The 20793-nt window shown below is 40.5% G+C and overlaps 2 protein-coding genes across 2 annotated transcripts in view; one reads left to right on the forward strand and one right to left on the reverse strand.

Annotated features, from left to right (window-relative positions):
• syne2a (spectrin repeat containing, nuclear envelope 2a) overlaps positions 1–16045 on the reverse strand; it is an 89737-nt gene extending 73692 nt beyond the window's left edge. Inside the window, exons 1-22 of the mRNA XM_068708452.1 lie at positions 16001–16045; positions 15615–15755; positions 13262–13323; positions 10874–10969; positions 10633–10710; positions 10462–10554; positions 10057–10253; positions 9320–9519; positions 8763–8863; positions 8440–8529; positions 7728–7841; positions 7486–7623; positions 3587–3751; positions 3282–3394; positions 2973–3141; positions 2634–2730; positions 2330–2535; positions 2072–2224; positions 1403–1540; positions 1176–1277; positions 705–872; positions 74–232 (exon numbers count right to left, since the gene is read on the reverse strand). Coding sequence (XP_068564553.1) covers positions 74–232; positions 705–872; positions 1176–1277; positions 1403–1540; positions 2072–2224; positions 2330–2535; positions 2634–2730; positions 2973–3141; positions 3282–3394; positions 3587–3751; positions 7486–7623; positions 7728–7841; positions 8440–8529; positions 8763–8863; positions 9320–9519; positions 10057–10253; positions 10462–10554; positions 10633–10710; positions 10874–10969; positions 13262–13323; positions 15615–15690 — 2715 coding nt within the window. The 5' untranslated portion in view covers positions 15691–15755; positions 16001–16045. The remainder of the gene's footprint in view (positions 1–73; positions 233–704; positions 873–1175; positions 1278–1402; positions 1541–2071; positions 2225–2329; positions 2536–2633; positions 2731–2972; positions 3142–3281; positions 3395–3586; positions 3752–7485; positions 7624–7727; positions 7842–8439; positions 8530–8762; positions 8864–9319; positions 9520–10056; positions 10254–10461; positions 10555–10632; positions 10711–10873; positions 10970–13261; positions 13324–15614; positions 15756–16000) is intronic.
• A 1415-nt stretch (positions 16046–17460) lies between these two features.
• Positions 17461–19564, forward strand: atp5mj (ATP synthase membrane subunit j). Its single transcript, XM_068708446.1, has 4 exons — positions 17461–17571; positions 18471–18594; positions 18911–18931; positions 19424–19564. Exons 2-4 carry the CDS (start codon positions 18471–18473, stop codon positions 19435–19437), a joined length of 159 nt encoding a protein of 52 aa, XP_068564547.1. The 5' UTR covers positions 17461–17571; the 3' UTR covers positions 19438–19564.
• The last annotated feature ends 1229 nt before the right edge of the window (positions 19565–20793 follow it).

The following is a 20793-nucleotide window of genomic DNA, read 5'->3' on the forward strand; positions in this document are numbered from 1 at the left end:
CATAAGAATACATACATGAAAATATGAGTAACTGTTGAAGAACTGAAAGCTATCATACACTGATTTATCTCACCTGGCAGTGGGAGACTGCCTCTGAGATCCGGTCCTGCGTGTTAGAGGTACTGAAGTGCTGCAGAGGAGAGGTCTTCTGAACTCGCGCCACAAGGTCCTGCAGATCCTGTCCCTCAGTTACAACCTGGTTCTCCAGCTGCACACCTCGAGAGATCAGCACCTAGAGGGGAGTATACAGCCCACATTGCATTATCTGTACTGAACCAAACATTAGCATAGCTATACAACTTTACAGGACACTATTATGCTTTATATTTGTACCAAAGTCACTCAAATCCAGTTTTGGCTCCATTTCAGTGTCTAATCTTAGGGAATGTAGAGATGCCCCTTTTTCATCAAGTCCCCTGTCCCATTCAGAGTCTAAGTTTACGTGCATATCTGGCAACACAGTCAACTGAAATTTCATGGGAAAAAATGTGTCACACTACTACAAATACCCACACCATTTACAAGTAATTGCTGGGAAACACAATGTAAAAACACAGCAACAATGAACCCATGAGATCAAACATGAGGAACACAAGACAGTGAATTATCATTACAAAACAAACACTGTACTTAAGATCCATGAATGACCATGCAAAAGACCTGTAGGCAATTTGTGAAAGTGAACAAAGTTTTAGTTTGCTGACTTTGGCTGCAGACTGCAATGCAGAGCGTCCTCCGTGCCTTTTCTCCCTTAGGTGCTGGTAACAGTCCATAGCCTCTGTGCTCCAGCGGTCCAGCTCAGCCAGACGGCCCTCCAGCCTGGACGCAGCCCGCTGCAGCTCTCCACAGGTCCTCTCTGCGTCATCAAGCATCTGTCATGCAGATACAAGAAATCAGAACTGAACCCTATCCTTAGTTTGTCATACTACAACATAGGAGAGCAGCACTATGTAAACTAGATAATAGATCAATAACAGATCTTATGAGAATGTTGTATTTGTGACAAGGACTACAAATGCAGTGTTTCCTTTTTTGTAGTCTTATACAAAAAAGTGGACCTCACTTGACGTGTGTTCACCTGTCCACTGGTTTATTAAAGCTTCAAAATGGGTTAGTTAAGAAGGAACAAGGTCTGTTCAAATGTATCACATTCAGTGTTTTTTGCAGCAGGGTACCTGTGGGAGATTTTGCTGGAGGTTCTCTGTGTGGCTTGTTTGAAAGTATGGGGACAGACTGAGAGATGAAAGATCCATCCCGGCCATCTTTTGTCTCAGTAGCTGATAAAAAGTACAAGAAAAAAAAGAGAGTCCAGCTAGGGCATGGAGAGATTTAAAAATCATGCCTATATTTTGCTGCTGATTCTTATCAGCTCATCAATCACTATATTTGTAGATTTGCCAACCTGTAGTTTCTGCCTGTTAGCCTTCAGTGGGACTGAGGCCACCTCCAGAGGCTGCCTCAGCAGCCTGCTGGCCTCCTGGGTCAGTGAATGCACCATTTGAAGACACACAGGGCCAACACTGGGCTCCGATGATACTTCCTAAGAAAGACATGTTCATGACTAGCAGTGTTGGGGAGATACTGGTTACATGTACAGAGTTACGCAATTCAATTGCATAATAGATGTAACTGTAATGAGTTACTGAGAAAAAATATATATGTAATGGAAATCACAGTTGCTAATAAAAGATGTCTGTGAATTCAAACGGGTTACACTCGAATATGTTCTTTTTAGTAAAAAGATTTTATATATAACGTTCATGCTATAGCTTTGTTCCAATCTTAATTCAAATTATATTGAAGAACTTTGAATAAAAGTTTGACAGTAATCAGTGTTGAGTGCTGGTTTACAGTGCCATGTATGTCCCGTTGTCCCTATGATTAAAGTTACCTTTTATGTCAGATTTTATGTCAGATTTAGTCACATTCAAAATAAAATAATAAGTGCTGATCCTAACAATTTGAGATTAATTTTGTAAATCACAAACATCCTTTTTAATTTAATCTGAACTGTACCTTCATGCACAGTTTGTACCTGTGTGGAAAGAACAGTGAGAACATGCATACTTACAAACTTTGTCCTCTTCATGCATTCAGCCCACTTCATGTTGACCTTGCTGAGTTGCTCGGCCAGAGCGAGGCTGGTTGACGATTCTGTCACTTCAATGAGCACGTTCCCCGCCTCGTTTAACTTGGCCTGACATGTCGTCCACTCACTCATGTCCTACAGTAACCGCACCACAATCATAATTGGCTATTGCAGCTTGCAAACACTGGACTTCCTAGTGAGAGTTATTCATTGACAGAATTCCAGACAAGAGGTTACTACCTGTGTCCCGTGAGGAGGAGACTGAGCGTGTGAAAGTGTATTCTGTGCCAGCCATGTCTGTAGAGAAGTGAGGCACTTGTTGTAAGCTTCCCAAGCAGACACCGCTCTCTCCATCATCCCTCTCACAGCCGTCACAGCCTGTGTGACCAGCTCAGCTTCACTTTCTGCTTCCTTCACCTGACGGGTAACAAGCTGGGAATCCTCACCTGAGTGTGGAGTGAAGAGTGTGTGGAGGTCAAGTCTTAAAATCTTCACTATATCAAAGATTAAGCTAAGATGTTATGCTTAGAGGCTTATCTCATACCGAGTGCTGCCTTACTGGTGTAAGTATTCACTTTCTCCTTCAGGCTTTGGAGAGCGTCCATCAGAATTAAAAGCAGCCCATGGCGCTCCACCGTTTCCTAGACAACAAACCAACAGAACTGATAATGATTGCTGGTTTTTCAGAAAGGAATTAGATTTTTTTTAAATGGACATTATTTTTAACTAAATGCCAAAAGTATATATTTTTCCCCCAAGTTCTTTGAGAGTCAGTTTGAGATGATGCCATTTCTCATTATCTCCAAATAATGCGGCAGACATTTGTATGAGTTTCTGGAACTGGTGTAACAAGGTTTTAGGTCCTGCTCTTTCAGATACGTACATGCCAGTCCTGCAGAAGCAGAAGCACCGTCTCCTGGGATCTGTACGGAGCTTTCCAGGTCAAAACCTTAGCACTGATGCGGCCCAGGAGATCCAGCACAGTGTGGCGGGCTTCCTGGTATTCCAACTTGATCCCTCGATACTTAGCTGTGACTCGGATATTAGTTAAGCTGTTTTCAAATACAGGTGTTAATGCAATATTTCATTATTTCACTGGAACCAAATTGCAGATAATTTAAAAGTCCATGTGGGGGATATAGATGTTAATGAAATTCAGTAATAACAGAAGTTGAACAATTATGTCACGCACCGTCTTTTTATCTCATCAAACTTTTCAAGGGGCACGACTACGTTTCCGAAGTCATCCATGTTGTGGAAAGTATCAAGGATATTGACGAAGTGGCTCATCTCCTTAATGAAAGTCTGAAAAAAAAAACAGCAAACAAGATTATTAGAAGTTTCAAACTTTTGTTATGCTCTCTGTTCATGTCCACAACTGCCCCGTACTTGTCTCACGGTTGTTTCAGGGTTGCAGAACCCTAGAAAATTGTAATTGTTTGATATTTGAAAACAGGACGGATCAAATCTGTTCTGCAGCTTCAAAATGAAAATAACCTTTTGTGTGTCTTGTTGAGCTCTTGCTTCTTTAGCAGCATCTGCATGATCTTTCGCTCTTCCTCCCTCTTCTGTTAGCGATGCCTCCGCACGCTGCAGCCACTCAACGACTGAGTCCAGAGGAGGAGGAAGGCTCGAGTCCAGATCTACTTTACATCTCTGCAGCTTGGGAATGATAAGCACACACATACACAACCTGGTATAAGGACAAAATCTGGTAATTGTAATGTAGTCTAACGAGTGCTCTGCAAGAATGTTTCATTCATCTAGAGAGAGACGAAAGACATGAATCAGATTAACCCTTTGATACACAACATGGGTCAAAAGTGACCCGATGGAGTTTTAATTGTAAATATCTTTGCAATAAATTTCTTTCATCATTCAGAATTCCAGGAATTCCTCAATTAACTAGTTTTTGATCATCACAAATTCTTATTTTCATTTGTCCTTTCGTACTTTTCGAATAAAACACATTTTTGTATCACTACCCTTCTAAGACACAACATGGGTCCAAAATGACCCGTATTCATTTTATGTTATTTCATGGCTGTGTTTCTTTGCTATGTCTTTTAAAATCAATTAATTTTATCATTTAATATTACAAAGTATTCATTAAAATATTTTTTAACTAAAATAGTTTTTGTATTTCTACATCGAGTTTACACACATGGGTAAAAAATGACCCATGTGTTTAAGTGTGAATTTGATAGGAACCTTTGATTTGTAAATGTTTGCAGTGAGGAACATGTTTACCACGGACAACATTTCACATGCCACACTTGTCAGAACTACTTGTCAGAACTTAACGGGCTGCTTTTGCACATGGGATTGTTATAAGTCTTATTTTACAATTGTTTTACCTAAGAAAATATTTGATATCTTGTGAAAAGATAACTGCACATAATATTTGAACATTACTTCACCTTGACATCCATTACTGGTGGGAAAGAGAAATATGTCCAATATCATTAGCTAGCTGTTAACATATTCTATTCAAGCTAGCTAATGTTAGCTTATGTTATTTAGGTCACTTCTAGCTAACGATAGCTAGGTCAACATCACATTCTATTCTAGCTAGCTAAGGTTAGCTAATGTCACCTAGGTCAACAAAATAAAACTTGAAATAGAACAGTATACTGTATACTGGATCAACTGATAGTTGAAAATATTATTTGGATTGTCTTTATCCACAGTATTAGCATGGCTCGTCGCAGTCATGCCAGATTTACAGCTGAAATAGAGATGCTACATTACATTACATTGCAGCAGTGACGTGCGGTGAGGTTCGTGGTTGGTGAGGCACTGACACAACATAAATCAGATTTACAAATATATGAACCCAATAGAGTAGCTTAAATCACCATTCAATTGGCAGCTTGCACATTGACTACTGGTTGTTTTTCATATTTCACATCAGCATTATTTACACAGACATAGGTGAGGTACATATTTGATTCCACCGGGAGCGTGTGCGCCGCGACCTGCCCCACCGATCTGCCCCACCGGGAGCGTTTCAGAAGCGGAGCGTTCGCGGGCGCCACCCGCGAAAATCGTGAGATTCCGCGATAATCTGTGTAACAACCACGGACGTATAAAGAGAACAACAAACACATAAAAGGTTACTTTACCTGTCCGACGTTGAATTGCTGTTGATTTGGTCATATTTCCCTGTTTTTTGAGACAATTTTAAGCTTGGATATATAATCTTACATTCTTGTGGTCAAAGCAAAATATAATAAGAAGAAGAGAAGTGTAGAAGAAGAGCAACGACAGAACAAGCATAAACCCGACACAGGGGCTCTCGCACGCCCCCTTCTTTGAGGCAGAGTAGTCTGATGGCCGACGCCGGGGCTCCAGCAAGTAGAGAGTTGCAGTAGTCGAGGCGGGAGATGACAAGAGCCTGGATGAGAACCTGAGCTGTCTCGTCAGTGAGGGAGGGACGAATCCTGCTGATGTTGTAGAGCAGGAATCTGCAAGAGTGTGTAACGGATGCAATGTTTGCTGAGAACGACAGTTGGTCATCCAGGGTCACACCCAGGTTCCTCGCAGTCCGAGTCGGCGTCACCACGGTATCATCAATGGTGATGGACAGGTCCCAGTGCGGGCAACCCTTCCCCGGGAGGAACAGTAGCTCAGTTTTGTCTAGGTTGAGCTTGAGGTGGTGTGTCATCATCCACTTCGAGATGTCAGCCAAGCACGCAGCGATGCGCGTCTCCACTTGGGTGTCACGGGGGGGAAATGACAATGACAAGACCAGCTGGGTGTCATCGGCATAACAATGGTAGGAGAAGTCATGCGAGCGAATGACAGAACCCAGAGATGTTGTGTAGAGCGAGAAGAGAAGGGGGCCCAGGACTGAACCTTGTGGAACCCCTGTAGTCAGCATGCGTGGTTCCGACACGGCCCCCCTCCAGGTCACCTGGTAGGATCGACCTGTCAGGTAGGATGCAAACAGGGAGAGTGCAGAGCCTGAGACGCCCATCCCCTCGAGGGTGGAGAGGATGCTACATAAAGAACAGGATGAGGAAGATGAAGCAATTCTTGATCCTGATTCTGAGTCTGACATCTCTGATGCTGATGACCTAGACTAGACTATATGAGTTCATTGAATCAGTGTTTCTTTCTTTTATTTATTAATTGTATACATTCACCACAGTTCACTACAGTAACACTACAGATAGACTTACAGTTCAATATCAGTGTTGTATCGGTTGTATGGTGTATGTTATGTGTGAGTGTGACAAAGTAAACATTTCAAATATTAAATGTGTAATTCTTTGGTCCAAATCACTGCTAAAATAGTATTTTTTTTTAACGAAATCTGTCACACCTGTATGTCAAGTTGGGTTTTTGTCCTGTCTCCACGTTTGTTTTGTGACTTCCTGTTTTATTTTGGAAATTAACTCTCCTCTCGTTTCAGGTTCCTTGCTCTTCCTCATGTGTCACCAGTCTGATTGTCTTCCCTGATTCCTGATTGTCTCCACCTGCTCCCCCACTCCCCTCGTGTACTTATAGTCTGCGTCTCCCCTTGTCCTGTGCCAGTGTGTCATGTCCTTTTGCCTTGCACACCCGCCTCATGATATCAGCAAATCCAAGCCTGAGTATTGTCTATCCCGTTCTTGTTCCTCGTTTCTTGTTTCTAGTTTCTTCTGTAAGAGCGACCTTGTTTTGCCTTTTGCCATTTTGATCATCCAGCTCTTTGAGTAGAATCAGAGCTTTTTTATTTGTAGCATTTTACCTTCCTTGCGAAGTGATTTTTGGTTTGGCTTTTGCCGTTTTTACTTTACTACCCTTTGAGTTAAATCGGAGTTTTTTTAGTTCTGCTTTGTGAGTTTGTTTTCCTGCCTCGCTAAAAGAGGCTTTGTTTCCAGGGATTTTCCTGAGTCTTTTTGTTGTAAATAAAAGATCGTCAGTTGAACCTTAACACCTGTGTCCGAGTCCTCATCCAGAGTTCCCTCCGTGACAAAATCATTATTATGATATGTCTTTTTTTAATTTGTATCACATTTACACACACGGGTCATTTTTGACCCGTGTGTGTGTAAACTTGATGTAATAATACAAAAAATATTTTAGTTCATAAATTAAGAAAGGAAAAATGAAATTAAGGATTTGTGGTAATCAAAAACAAGATATTTAATGAATACTTTGAATATTAAATGATGAAATATATTGATTTCCAAAAATATAGCAAAGAAACCCTCAGCCGTGCATGAAATAACATTGTAGGTCAATACGGGTCATTTTTGACCCATGTTGTGCCTTAGAAGGGGTTTGCATAGCAAACTAGGAGCAAACACCAGTCTGATTATTCCTCATTAATTCCATATTGCATTATGCTAAATACTAAATTAAAACAAATACCACAGGATGCAATGAGGGAGAATGGATTTCCTCACCTCCTTTTCCAGACGATCCCACGCTGTCCTGAGCGCACACTGCTCTAGGCTCAGCTCAGGGCAGCGTCTTGTGGCAGCAAGGAGGGTCATCACTGGTCTCCTTTGCTCAGTGAAGGAGCCAGCGAGGTTCTGAAACACCTGACGAACAAAACAAAGTAAAACTTATGATCTCTGCACAAGAATGCTAAATAATACACACCAGTGAATGGTTTCTTCTTTCAGCTCTCGCCCTTTGTGCTTACATGATATTTGTCTGCATAGCTTGATTTCTCTGTAGCCGTCCGGGCCTCTGACAGTTCCTGGTAGGCTTGCTGCAGCCAGGAAGTCACCTCTCGTGCTCGCTCACTTGAAGAGACCTACATTTACAACATTTAAACCGTTAGTTCTGTGTTAACCGAGGTGAAAAACTATTATGGAGATGCATAATTAATGGGCAAATATAAGAAGTATGAACCATACTCATATAGACCTAACAGTTAACCTCCGCTGTGTTTCAGCACTATGACAGCAATGATTTTTGACCCCTGGAAACCATTTTTTTTTCAAATTTAGATAGATAGATAGATAGATAGATAGATAGTAACTTTATTGATCCCGCGAGGGGAAATTATTTAGTTGCAAGCAGCAATAGGATACAGAGCAGCAATAGGTTACAGTAAAAATCTTATTATATAAAAAAATGCACATTTTAATACACAATATATACAATTATATTAACAGAGTAAAGATATTATATAAAAAATGCACACTATATACACAATGAATAGAATAACAGAATAATATTGAATCAACTAAATAAACAGCAAATTTAGAATAGTCCTCTGCAAGAAGAGCGATGCATCTTATAAAAGCAATAAAAGGTGTATCATTAATGCAAATTACAGTGAGAGAGAGAAAAGATCTAAAAACTGACAAATACTAACTGAAGGACTTCTTTGCTCGGTGTGTAGCTACCTGACGTAATGGTGAGACAGCAATTGCTGGAGTGAAGTGAGCGGGCAAGTTCACAGGCGAGAGAGAAAAGGGCTGGACCAGAGGAAACAGCTACACCACCGCCACCAGAAGAGAACAGGGAACATAATGAACACCACTCAGTTTCATGCAAGAGATTGTGGGCTCAAGCTTGAAAGAGGGAAGGGAAGCAGCATGAAACAGAGTACTAGTACTATGCAGTCACTCAAACGTAAGAGGGAAGATGCAGACGTGACTGAAAGCAATGCTGTCGTTTCTGCAGTAAAGTCTTCAGAAGGTGTGAACGTCAAAGTGACACCGCCTACCTGCAGATGGTCATCGGGTGCTGGCATGTCATTAGAGTACTGCAGAAACTGGGCCACATAAGTCATAATGGACTTCTCATCAGGGTCTTTAACATCCACATCTGAGGTGCAAGTAAATACAAAGAAAGGCTTTATTGTTGTTCAGTATGGCAGCAACTCAACTGTCATTGTATATGATGTTTTCTTAAATGACATTCAGCACAACCAGTCTTATGTTTGTTGCTCAAATACATAATATATTAAAAAAGAATACTTTTTCTCTGTGCTTCCTTGGAGCAGTAATTCCTCAATTTGCTTGTTCTAACTATTCCATTGCAGCCACAGGTAATACCTTCTTTGTACAAAAATCAAGTAACACAGTTATGTCTGAGGTAAAAATGGGTGAACAAAGTAACATTCCTGTCATAACTACCATAGCGAAATTATTCTTTAAAAAGACATCCATGGCAACTATTTTTTTATGATTGGTATCAGTAATTTGTCCTGCTACCTGTTATTTGGAAATACTGTGAAATATTATCGAGAACTTCTCAACAATGCTACTGCCTAAGCCTCACCCTGGGGCTCCAGCAGACGGGGGATGTGGAGCTCCCTCTCAGCGAGGTGAAACGCCTCTTCCAGGTTCTCCTGGTTGCTTCTTAACTGGACCAGTGAGAGATCAGCCAGCTGTGGTCTGAGGGAACACAGGATGGCCAAGAAGGCCTCTCCACTTCTCCAGCTCGACTTAAAGTTCTTCACACTGATGGAGCAACCAACCCTAGGGCGGAAAAAACAAAAGCAAAAGAAAGGAGAAGGGAAATGAAGGAAGTGATGCTTAGGATAAGTGGCGTCCATGACACTTTAAAGGGGACATATATATCATGCATATTTTCAGGTTCATACTTGTATTTTGGGTTGCTGCTAGAACATGATTACATGCTTTAATGTTAAAAAAACCACAAGGCTTCGTTTTAGCACCTGTCGCTTTAAGACCCCCTCACAAAATGTCCTAGTCTACTCAGATCGTCAAGAAAACGATGGCGCACCACTGCAACGGTCTCAAGCCGTGAGTGGAGATACTCAGAAGACGGGCGGTCTATTCTAATAAGTCTGCATGTGACACAGGAAGGGTAAAAACTTACTGGGTTGTCTTATCTCACAGTTTGTGGGTTGGTAGGCACTCCAGAGACCCAAATATATGTGCACAAGCACTAAAGCTGTTCATGATAAGAATGTACGACAAACCAAAGAGGGTCTGAGCCAGTCTTGGTTGTAACAACAGCAAACCTCGGCACATACACAGAGGATAACTCACTTTAGGCATTGGTCCCTGACCCACATGAGCAGGGCCTTCTTAGCAGATAGTCGGAAGCGTCTGTGGAGAGGCGATGTCCGGCCTGCAGGGGCTGGACTAGTTGGGACTGGGCTGCCGGACCAGGAGTCCAGGCTGGCCAGAGAGTCGAGGGAGGAATGACAAGAACTGTAGGAGAGAGTGCTGGCCAACTCTTCAATCTAAAACAGAGGTAGTGAGACAAAATATTGGATATTAAATTATCAGTATCTTTAAAATGGTTCATACATGTGTAAAATCTGAATTTTTTTTTTTACAATTTACAGTCAGTATAGGCTCTGAGTATCAATGATGCATCACAAGAAGCCTCTGTTTCTTCTTCTTCTGTTTCTCCTCCTAAGTTAATGTGTTTTCGCCACTGGTACTTACATGACAGTGGAGGATGATGGTCCATATGAGTCCGAGGATGATGGAGGGTCGTCCATCTATGATATCTGGGATGTTTATGTTCACCAATTTGATCTACACCAACCAACCCCAACAAAGTTAGTAGAAACACACTGTAGATTCAGATGCCACGTCTTTTTTGTGGAAACTTACAGATTTTTTCTTGAGAAAGTTCAGTGCTGTCTCAATGTCGACCCTCTGCTGGAAAACCCCTCGGCCCCTTTGTCTTTTCTGTGGAGACAAATTACAAAGTCAGCTTTGTTGTGATAATAATGTTCATTTTAGCAACGTTTTGTGTGTGTGTTTTTTATTATTATTTTAAGCCACCCCACGCTGGGAGGAATTTGTAATCTATTTATCTCACTGATAACAAAATCACATTGTAGAAGCTCACCATAGGTTGGCTACTCATCACCTCCAACAAGTCCAGCAGCTGTGATCCATCTCTGAGGTCAGAGAAGAGGTCTGACACAAATGAGGGAGGGCATCTCTGGAAGAAAAATTCATCTTAATAATACATCACAACAAAAGAGGTAAATTCAGGTGAAAGCTGTGATCTAGTATTCATTTCACCTGTTCCATCTACTACAGTAAGTGTCATTGTACTGATACTGAGATAATGTATGCATAGCCTCAAGTTGTATGCTGAAATAAATACAATAAAACATCTCTCTTCACCTGTCTATGTCAACAGATGAAGGCTGTAAAGTACTGGTGGAGTGATAATACATGGAGGTCAGAGTAATCTTCACACATGTTTTAGTTGTCACATAAACTTGAGTCTACTACAGTAAAACTAGGCTACACCCATGGCTACTGGGCCTCTACTGGGCCGCTACCAGCAGGCTGCTGCACCAACTTCCACCTCCAACCATGAACTACCCTAAGGAGCTTCTACCCCCTTAGTTTTAAACAGGAAGCTCCTCCTACAGACAAACCAAAATGAGTTCATAATCAATTAAGACATTCAAATGAGATGTATTTGTAAAAACAACAAAAACAATGTCTAACAATTATTTCAATAGTCATAAGCATATTAACGACATAAGTTGTTTTGGGTACTTAAAAAAGACAATTCCCTGAAACAATGAAAAACCCCTCTTTACACTACTAAAAATGGTACAGTCGGAGTTCCTTCTAGTTTAAATCCCATTGGATGCTTTCACTTCCTGTTTGGTTAGTTTGGACCCAGGACTAGCAGGTAGGTAATATGGATGAAAGCTATGATTGATTCATTAACAATGCGAAAGATGACAATAGGTATAGTGTGGTACAAACCACTAAGAAGAGCAGACAGTCTGAACTTATTGTCAAATGTGCAATAACAGCATCAGGATCAATTTATCACCGCATCGCATTCATTTGAGACATTGTAAAATATCAAATGGATAACACTCAAATACTGTCAACATTTATTTGTGCTGACATGTTTTTCTTAAATGCTACGCAGAGCCTCATTACAAATCATTTTAAAAAGTCAGAGCCTACAATTTCTGTCTTTCATCCAAAACCTGTTGACACTGGATTCATTTAAAAGTTTCTGGGTCAAAGCTTTGGGTCAACAGTGAACATTGTCCTCTAAACAAACAGGAAGTAACTCCTGTTGGGTGTTGTCAGTGGACTCAGATTGGTGTAACAGGTGGCAGGTTACGAACGTGATTTTAGAGATGTCATATGGACATGAGGTTATGAAGAGGTGTCTGGATTCAGATTACATGCTGTCCTGCTTCACTGAACCACTATTTATACTCCAGCCGAGTCTCACAAGCAGCTCAACGTCTCTTTCCAACAAGACCCATGGTGAACCGCTTCAGTGCACCTCACTGTCTGAACACTGAGTCAGCATGTCTACAGCCTGCTTCATTTCATTTTCAGCCCTACCACAGCATGACGTCATGTCATTTGTCAACACTGTCTCTCCAGGTAGACTTCTCTAAACTATTTAGTCATATTTGAATTCTTGTCCAAATACTGCAGATTGAAAAGCATTCAAAACTCAAAGCATAATATATCCACACTTGTGGTCAGGTTCTGCTTGCAACATCTCCCAAATTAAAAGCAGGTTTTGGAAAATATAAAGGACAAAATATCTCAAACTTTTACTGAACCGTACGTAAAAATAAAACAGGTAGAGTATTTAAAAGGGACATATCATGCTTATTTTCAGGTTCATACTTGTATTATGGGTTTCTACAAGAACATGTTTTCATGCTTTAATGTTCAAAACACACAGTCTCACACTGTCTGTCTGAATATACTGTTCCTGTATTCACACTCTGTCTGAAACGCTCTGTTTTAGCACCCGTCTCTTTGCTAGGCTCTCACATACCCAAATGTATGTGCACAAGCACAATACGACCCCTTTAAAATATTAAAAGTAAAGCTATGCAATAAAATGAGTAGCATATCCACCTGCAGCCTTGTGTAACACTTTCTCATCAGTCCCTTTCTGCTTCACTTCTCCAGCCTTTCTCTAACCTACTCAGTGATGTTCACCAACTGCCATAAAGATAATCTCCAAAAGATATGTCCTATTTGACAGCTGAATGTAAACCTTTGTGTGGGATATATTTAATTAAAAATATCAGCTCTTTACCTAGAAAATGAAATGCTTCGACAGGTGTGAAAGAGATTAAAACCATCCAGGAGCTTTTTGGACTTTTACAAATATATAAGTATTTTCTCATCAAAATCGGGTTGTGATAAGTTTTGTTGTTTTCTTCAACAAATGCAAAGAAAATGTATATTAATTAATCCTTTAAGCAAAAATATCTCAACTTACCTTAGCCAGTTGAGCATTTATCCAGTTGGTGAATGTTCGTTTCTGAATCTGCTCATGCTCCACTGTCGAGGAAACAGATAAACAAATTGTAATCTATACACATTCAGAACCACGTGTATTTAAATTCGGTGGTTTCTGACAACAGTACAGTTATGAAGTACTGGATACTAAAATCCTCTTTCTCAGATATTTGAGTTCTGTAACATAAGAAACACATATGAGTCATTTTATTTTTGTGTGTGTTCTGGCAGTGGCAAATAGGTGCACACAGTAATTAAGTAGTAAATTGCATCCCTGGGTTGTTTCAGTCAGTCTACGTGTCACACAAAGCACTTCAATACATTACAGTAGATTCCTTAAAAGCAACCTGACTTTCTCTGACGTTCTGCTGCAAACTGCTGTAAAATCAAATGCTCATCCAGACATTTCAGAAGAGCAGTGGGAAGTCTGGTCTGAGCAGCAGGTAGGTCATAAGCTACTCACCGACATCAGAGGACTGGAGGACTGTTCGACCCTCCGTGCTCATGACTAATAGTCAAAAAAATCCCATGAACATATTGAGTGAAGATTCTACTTACTTACTTCATACCATCATATGACTGCCTTCTCCAACAGTAGATGACCCAGAGTGACAAGCGTCCTCTTTAAGCTAAAGTAAGGCTACCGGCTGGGATCTGCCGACAAGACGGGATGGCTTCCAAGACCGTGACAGACATAGACACTGAGGCTGACACACACAGCAAATATACACTGAGACACACTCACAGTGGTGATGAACTCCCAGACAGACGGATGCACACACACAGCGAGGGGATTTTGGGCATACATGGTTCTGACGCTACCAGACTCGATCTTAAGCTTCAGTTGCCAAAACATAAACCTTTTACTATATATAACATTATTAAGGCGTTCCTTGTTACGGTATAATAGAAGTGACAGAAAGCTTAAAGAAGTAAGTAGTTTAGGAGATTGCCTGTTTGCCCACGTTAAGCTTTATTAGTTTAAATTACTGTCTCAAAGTATTTTACTTCTTTGATTAAAGTTGTTCCTTCCTGCAGACCGAACATGGCCAGAATGATTACAAACAAGCTGTGGAGACTTTTTTTTATGATTCAATCTGTAATAAATAGAAATTTCACTTTCAGATTTATGAACTCACACTTGAATGTACATGAATCAAACTCAGTGAGTCTGCTGCTTGTTTAAGAGCGTGCCCAAGCAGGAACTCCTGAGCGTTTTTAATCACTCTGTCTCCACCCAGATCACCTGACATGCCCAATGAAAACAACAGTAGGAGGCTTCACCACATTCATAATAACTTCCTGATACAAGCCTTTGTAAGTCGGCATCTGTCAAATATGCTTTCTCAGGTCAAATTAAAATCATAGATCTTAACATATGTTTGTAACAAATATAATGCAAACACAATTTAATGTTGTGAAAGATTGTTTATGGTATATATATCAGCTTTTAAATCAGTTAGGTTTTAGTTAAAGTTACTGTGAAGAATGAAACGATCTCAATTTAATGCTGATAACTCTGTTTGACCTACATAAGTTCACAAATTCAGAGAGAAGCATTGCTCCAGCGGGACGGGGAGAGGTCAGCGCACGGCAGCAGCGTTTTCCTCCTCCGGCCAGCAGCTGAGCGTCGCCTTAAATGTTTCCTTTAATAAAAGTTGGAGCCCCATGCAAGTTTATTGGTGTGGACCAAACAAACATTTCAGGCTTTCCTACTTCAACATGACCAACAAGATAATTTGTCTCTTCAAAAAATCGTATTCTATCATACTGCTGATAACACAAATAACAGAGACTGAGTAAAACTAAGAAGGAGAATTGAAATTAGGCAAAGATAGATATCATGTAAGCATTTGTAAAGATAAATACTGATAGTGTATTATTTCTGAGGGTTTATACTTTCATACCAACCACAAGCCATAGTTTTTCTCAAATTCATCAGTGAAAATAAAGAAAGGAGTCACAAACCCCTTAATAACATTCTGTATTTTGGGATCTGGAATGTCACAAGTGCCTTCTTCTGAGTGGGATTGAGGGTGTTAACATGCTGCTAACTAGATTTGTTAAACTTTAGTTTAGTCTAATATGTCTAAGATGTAATCTTTACACATGTGAAATAGCAAACAAATAGCAAAATACAAATTGTTAGTGCAAGTGTTGTGTCTACAGGATGTTTTCATCACTTTCATTTTCACTTTTTAGGAACTTCTTTCCATGTTATGTCTCATCAGAGAGATGGAGGTCACATTGAAATAGTATCTCAACACTTTTCAAAATGTGGCCCCCACTTCAGCACATCACATGTCACAACATCGACAAAAGTATAGACTGACCTTGGAGGAGCATGTGCACGTTGTCGATGTCCAATGGAATGCCTCCATCGTCTTCCTCTGCTCCACCTGAAGCCATGAAGCCTCCAGCCACAGCACGAAACCTCAGGAAGGTCCAGGAGACATGGGTTTGTAAATTGTCCACTCAAGAGAAATCCACAATGCCAAAACGGGAGAAAAGAAATGCCACGGGTGATTACTGCAGTGTCAATGTTTCGCTTCCAGTTATCCACGCCCTTACATTGCCACACACTCAGACACAAGTACACACATGCAAACACTCAAACAAAGCGCTCAAAGAGGAGGAATAACTGCTGTATGGAAAGAGCCACACTGTCATAATGTAGATATACAAAAATAGATGGCCTGGTCACAAATCTTTCGCATACCTGTAGCAGGGCTGTAGTCACTGAAGACAGCTATAGTGCACACTGGATCACAATGAAGACCCCAGTAGAGTGTGGTCCATGTGCAATAAATGTCCTCAGCGGTGTCCTTTCATATTGGCACAACTCTGTGCTCTGCGTGAGGACAAACAGTGCTGGAAAGTCCCGCCCATGCTCACTGCAGGCCCAAATCACTCCTGCAGATCACATAATCACATCCTCACAAATCCCAGGGAGTGTTTGCAAATGCTGATCCTTGTTATTTGTGTTTCTGGATGCAAAAACACAACAAGTGTTTCAACTGATATCTCCCTTTCCTTGCTTGTGAGCTTGTGCAGTAATGTAACAGTTGAGAAACAAGGACACTGAGAAATACCTTTGATTAGATGCATTAATGTGAAACTGTTTCACCAGAGGACAAAAAAATGGTGCACCAACAGCAGAGCAAGTACATTTTTACCCTTGAGAGCAGTGCCAGTGTTTTATTTGTTGTTTCACTATGGTGAGCCGACCGAGCTGGTGGACAGTCTGTGTGCCACATAGCAGCTGCACCCTCACCTCAAATTCCCACCTCCGTCATGGCAGTGGCTCAGGAGCCAAACAGCAGAACAAGACACATGATTTAATTGTGCCACTGGTAAGTCTAAAACCGTGTAGCATAACATCAAATTGGGGGGAAAAAAACATGCCATGATAACAGTGTGTAAAAATGTGAGGAATGTAAAAGGTTATTGTAGTGTGTCAAGAGAACATAGATTATAAAAGCTCCAATTAAAGGAAACTGATATCAGGTTGAATTGCATGACAGTCATCAAACTCTCGCTATTTTGACTTATAAAGGCCCAACTGTGCCAGCAGAGTAATTATTAATTTTTCAGAAGTTAGTTATTGTTTACTTCAAGACGTGGAGCCAATGTGCAACACTTAACGTCTGACAAATGTTATTAACCAGTTGTTGGACTCTGAGCTCACACTTAATGGTTACAGTTTGAATTTTCAGATTGCTGCCGAATACATTAAATTTTACACACCTTTACTTTGTATTTCTGGGGTCCATATCAGATGTTCTTTCTAAACATACTGTCAGCTTTGCTCAGTAATCATCAATAGAAGGAATCTTGAGATTTACTAAAATGAGCTTCAAACCCACGATTCTTTGTCTTATCATTATTTAATTTTTTTTTTTAAGTGTTAACTATAATTATTGTAAGTAAGCTTTTAAGTCAGGTATAACATTACATTTACAGTATCTATTGACTGTATTCAAAATAGGTTTATCAATTAATTCTGAATCGGTGAACAGCACATTATACCCAGATTTCAGATTCCATACAAAACCAAAAAACAAGATTCCTCAGTTAATCATTTATGGTCCAATCCTCAAGGTGGAGCCAATACAGAGCCTGACAGGTCACAGATACGTTACTCGTGTACCTCCAGCTGGTGGCGCTGCGTACCACAACACGTAGGACATCCTACACAGTATGAGAGTAGAAGAAGAATTCACCCACGACTTTGACGTTTAGCAGCAGCGTTGTTCCTGACCTTCTCACTGCAGCGAGACAAACTGAAAGGTAAGAGAAGAGTTAATACACTAACTTAGCAAAGTCACTTTGGTATTAACAGAAAACTGTTGTTGCCTTAAACTAAAGCAATTTAAACTGAATAGTCCCTCACGTACTCACTGTGGTGTTAAGTGCAACTTGTGCAGATGTACCCAGCTAGCTAGCTAGCTAGCTTCTTGCTAGTTTGCATTACTTCTACTTATACAGTACAGAATACGCTTAATACGCCAGCCAGGGTCCATTCATTGATTGAAGTGGTTAGCTGGACAAGTTACATGACCGCAGTATAGACATCAGCTATTTAGTTTTTACGTCTGCTGTTAAATATTCTCTTCTTTGCTGTAATGCTAACGATTTGGAGGTGGTACTGTTAGCACTAACTGGCGTTAGCTAAATACGTTGCCTTCAGTTAAGTGTTTGGACACGTCAGTGAAATAACGATGTCTTTTATCCCACAAACAGTGAAGAGATGAGAAATTATTCGCTTTATTAACCGTTGCCTATTGTGTTGATCAGTGTTTCCTTGGTGTGGATAGCCATTAGCTAGGCCTGACACCGCTGAGGGTCAGGGTAGCATTCAAGCAACCAAGTTGACTTGATGTTGAGTGACCACATTGTTTGAATGAAGAAACCACTTTCTAAAACTGAGCTTCAGTCAGTAGTATAGCAGCCTGACGTATTTAAAGGATTATGCCAGAAGAAGAAGCTCTGAGGTTGAATTAAAAATCCCAACTTAGTCCTGCAGTTAAGCTTAAGATCAACAAGTCAGCAAGCTGGCCCTGTGGTCTTTCTCTGTAGATAATGCATGACACAATTCCGTGCCGGCACAGAAATTAACTTTATGGCATCGCTTTACCCGAATACACGAGCACTGTTTTGAAACTATGCTTGTTGCTTTTCTCCCACAGATGGCCGGGCGAGTTTTTGCGAGTTGGTGGTCCAAGATGAGCCCTTACTACACTAAGGCCTACCAGGAGATGTGGGTGGGCGTTGGCATCATGTCCTACCTGTACTACAAAGTTTCCTATGGAGGTGGGTTCAAGGCTGACTAATTTGTGCAGCATGTTGAATACAAACTGAATGTGGAGTAATGCCGTCGGTGTTGTATCAAAATATGGCAGCATTGTAGTGGACGTTGCTCTTTGCACTTCTTTGTGCTTGGCGAGTTGGATGAATCTGCAAAAATCACCAATAAATATAGCACAACAAAGGCAACTGTATAAGTCAATGTGTCTTTCAGTGCTGCTGCTTACATTTAAGTAGATGTAACTTAGATATACTTAAAATGCAGAGTGTCTCAGTGGTTCGGGCTAATGTGAGTAACGTCTGTTGTTTCTTTCTATTCTAGGCAAGAAGGCTGTGGCGAACAGTAAGTAGCCAAACATTTTATTTATTCATACTATGTAGTTGTAATGGGGCAATTTTTATATACTGCAACAGACAATATACATTTGTCTAGCATCAGATTGTGCTTTATCATTGGGAGCTGTCTGTAATTAGCCCAGACCTCTTGGTGCATTGGCCAATCAATGAGCAGGACTGATGTATGGCAATATTGAGTTTGTTTCCATCAATGTATGAGCTATTTAATATGCTGTTTACAAAATGGAAAATAAGGATGTGTTAGTTTTAAACACATATGTTAGAGTGATTACCTATGTTCTGGGAGTCTGCATAAGAGGTTGGATTTGTCAGATGTTGTGCAACTTTATTTCCTCTAGATGTCACCGACAGACTGACTTGGGGTGCGGGAAGACATTCACTATGGTCCGCCCATGCTTAGTTGGACAGGGTTCATTTAATTGATTCGTATTATTAAACTCTCTCTTTTTGTTGTTGTTGTGCTCCTCTCTTTTTGCAGAGCCTGCCCATTGAGTTTCCCACCATGCCGACCTCCACCTGCTCTGAAATAAGGCCCAATCGTTAGTCCAGAAGTCCAGCTTCATGTTTGAATTTTTGTTAATATGGAACAAATAAAGTTGCTATCTAAAAAACCCTTTTATTTCATTGTTTTAACTTGCGCATTGTTGTGACTATAAAGTAATGCCACATAAAAACAAATTATACAGCGATGACTGGAGACAGGAAAAGATATCAACCAAATTTGTTGTGATCAAAAGAAAGGTAAACATCAACACATTAGGTCACATTTGGGACAATTTGGCACTAAAACGAAGTTCAACTCCCTACTGCGGCCAATTATGTGTCTTGCTCAATGGTACATCCAATGTTTAGGGTGCGACAAAAGAATGTTCAATAACTATGAATCCATTTTATAATCAGTCATTGTAGATCTTTGGTTCTGTCCAGATTATGTGGTCCATTTTTATTTTCGTGTCTGCCATATACACTTGTGAGAGAATGAGTAAGCCATTGATAGACAATGAATCACAGTTTGCGATTATGTTTTAACTAACCGAACTGACGGAATAAACCACAGCATTCCCATATGTGGTGTCGGACAAAAATCGATGGCAAATGAATCCGTTTCTGTTTACAGTTTGGTTCACTGGACTGAGAGTGAGTCGACCAGAGTTCTGCCCGGGGCCAGAGGTTTAGTGCGGAGTGAAGAGGTGGATAAACTGATTCCACTTCCGATACAATCACTACTATCTGTGCGTGCCAGTGACTGCACTGTATGAATATGAACAATAGTTTAAAATCAAATGTCAATGCTATATTTTACTCTTACTATTACTGCTTTTATTATCATACTGTATCCACTGTTGCTGTTATTATTAGTAGTCATTAGTTTTCCTGGGAGAGTTGTGGAACAGAGGATGTCGTATGCTGTACAGATTGTAAAGCCCTCTGAGGCAAATTTGGGCTACAGAAATAAATTTAATTGAATAGAAAATTTCTCTTTTTCAACATGTTTAGTTAGACACCATATCTTCTCATTATTTGTGTTTCAGCTAAACATAAAATCAACCTCCCCCCCAAAAAAACCTTCGACGACTCCTAAAATATGACATTTTCTTCCAAATCTAGAAACCATACAACTGTGCCTGTTGATGACATCATACTGTAGATGCAGTAGTGTGTGCAGGATTGCTCTCGTGGGACTGAGATGAATCGATAGCTTTTGACAGAAGGGATGAGATACTGGTCCGGTGTGTGGGCATTCATGAATTTGTTCTACCGTAATGCTACATCATTAAATAAATGTCTGGCCCGAGTGTCTGGGGGAGCTGTCACGGTTACGTCCTGCTTCTAGTGCCAAGGTTATCA

The sequence above is a fragment of the Cebidichthys violaceus genome, unplaced genomic scaffold (assembly GCF_023349555.1).
Source record: "Cebidichthys violaceus isolate CVI_PGR_0920_01 unplaced genomic scaffold, fCebVio1.0.p SCAF_14, whole genome shotgun sequence".
NCBI lineage: Eukaryota > Metazoa > Chordata > Actinopteri > Perciformes > Stichaeidae > Cebidichthys > Cebidichthys violaceus.

Excerpts from the sequence above, each read along its gene's own strand:
- atp5mj (XM_068708446.1), top strand. The coding sequence starts at position 18,471 with ATGGCCGGGCGAGTTTTTGCGAGTTGGTGGTCCAAGATGAGCCCTTAC. Across the intron at positions 18,595-18,910 it reads CTACAAAGTTTCCTATGGAG|GCAAGAAGGCTGTGGCGAAC; the intron begins GTGGGTTCAAGG and ends TTTCTATTCTAG.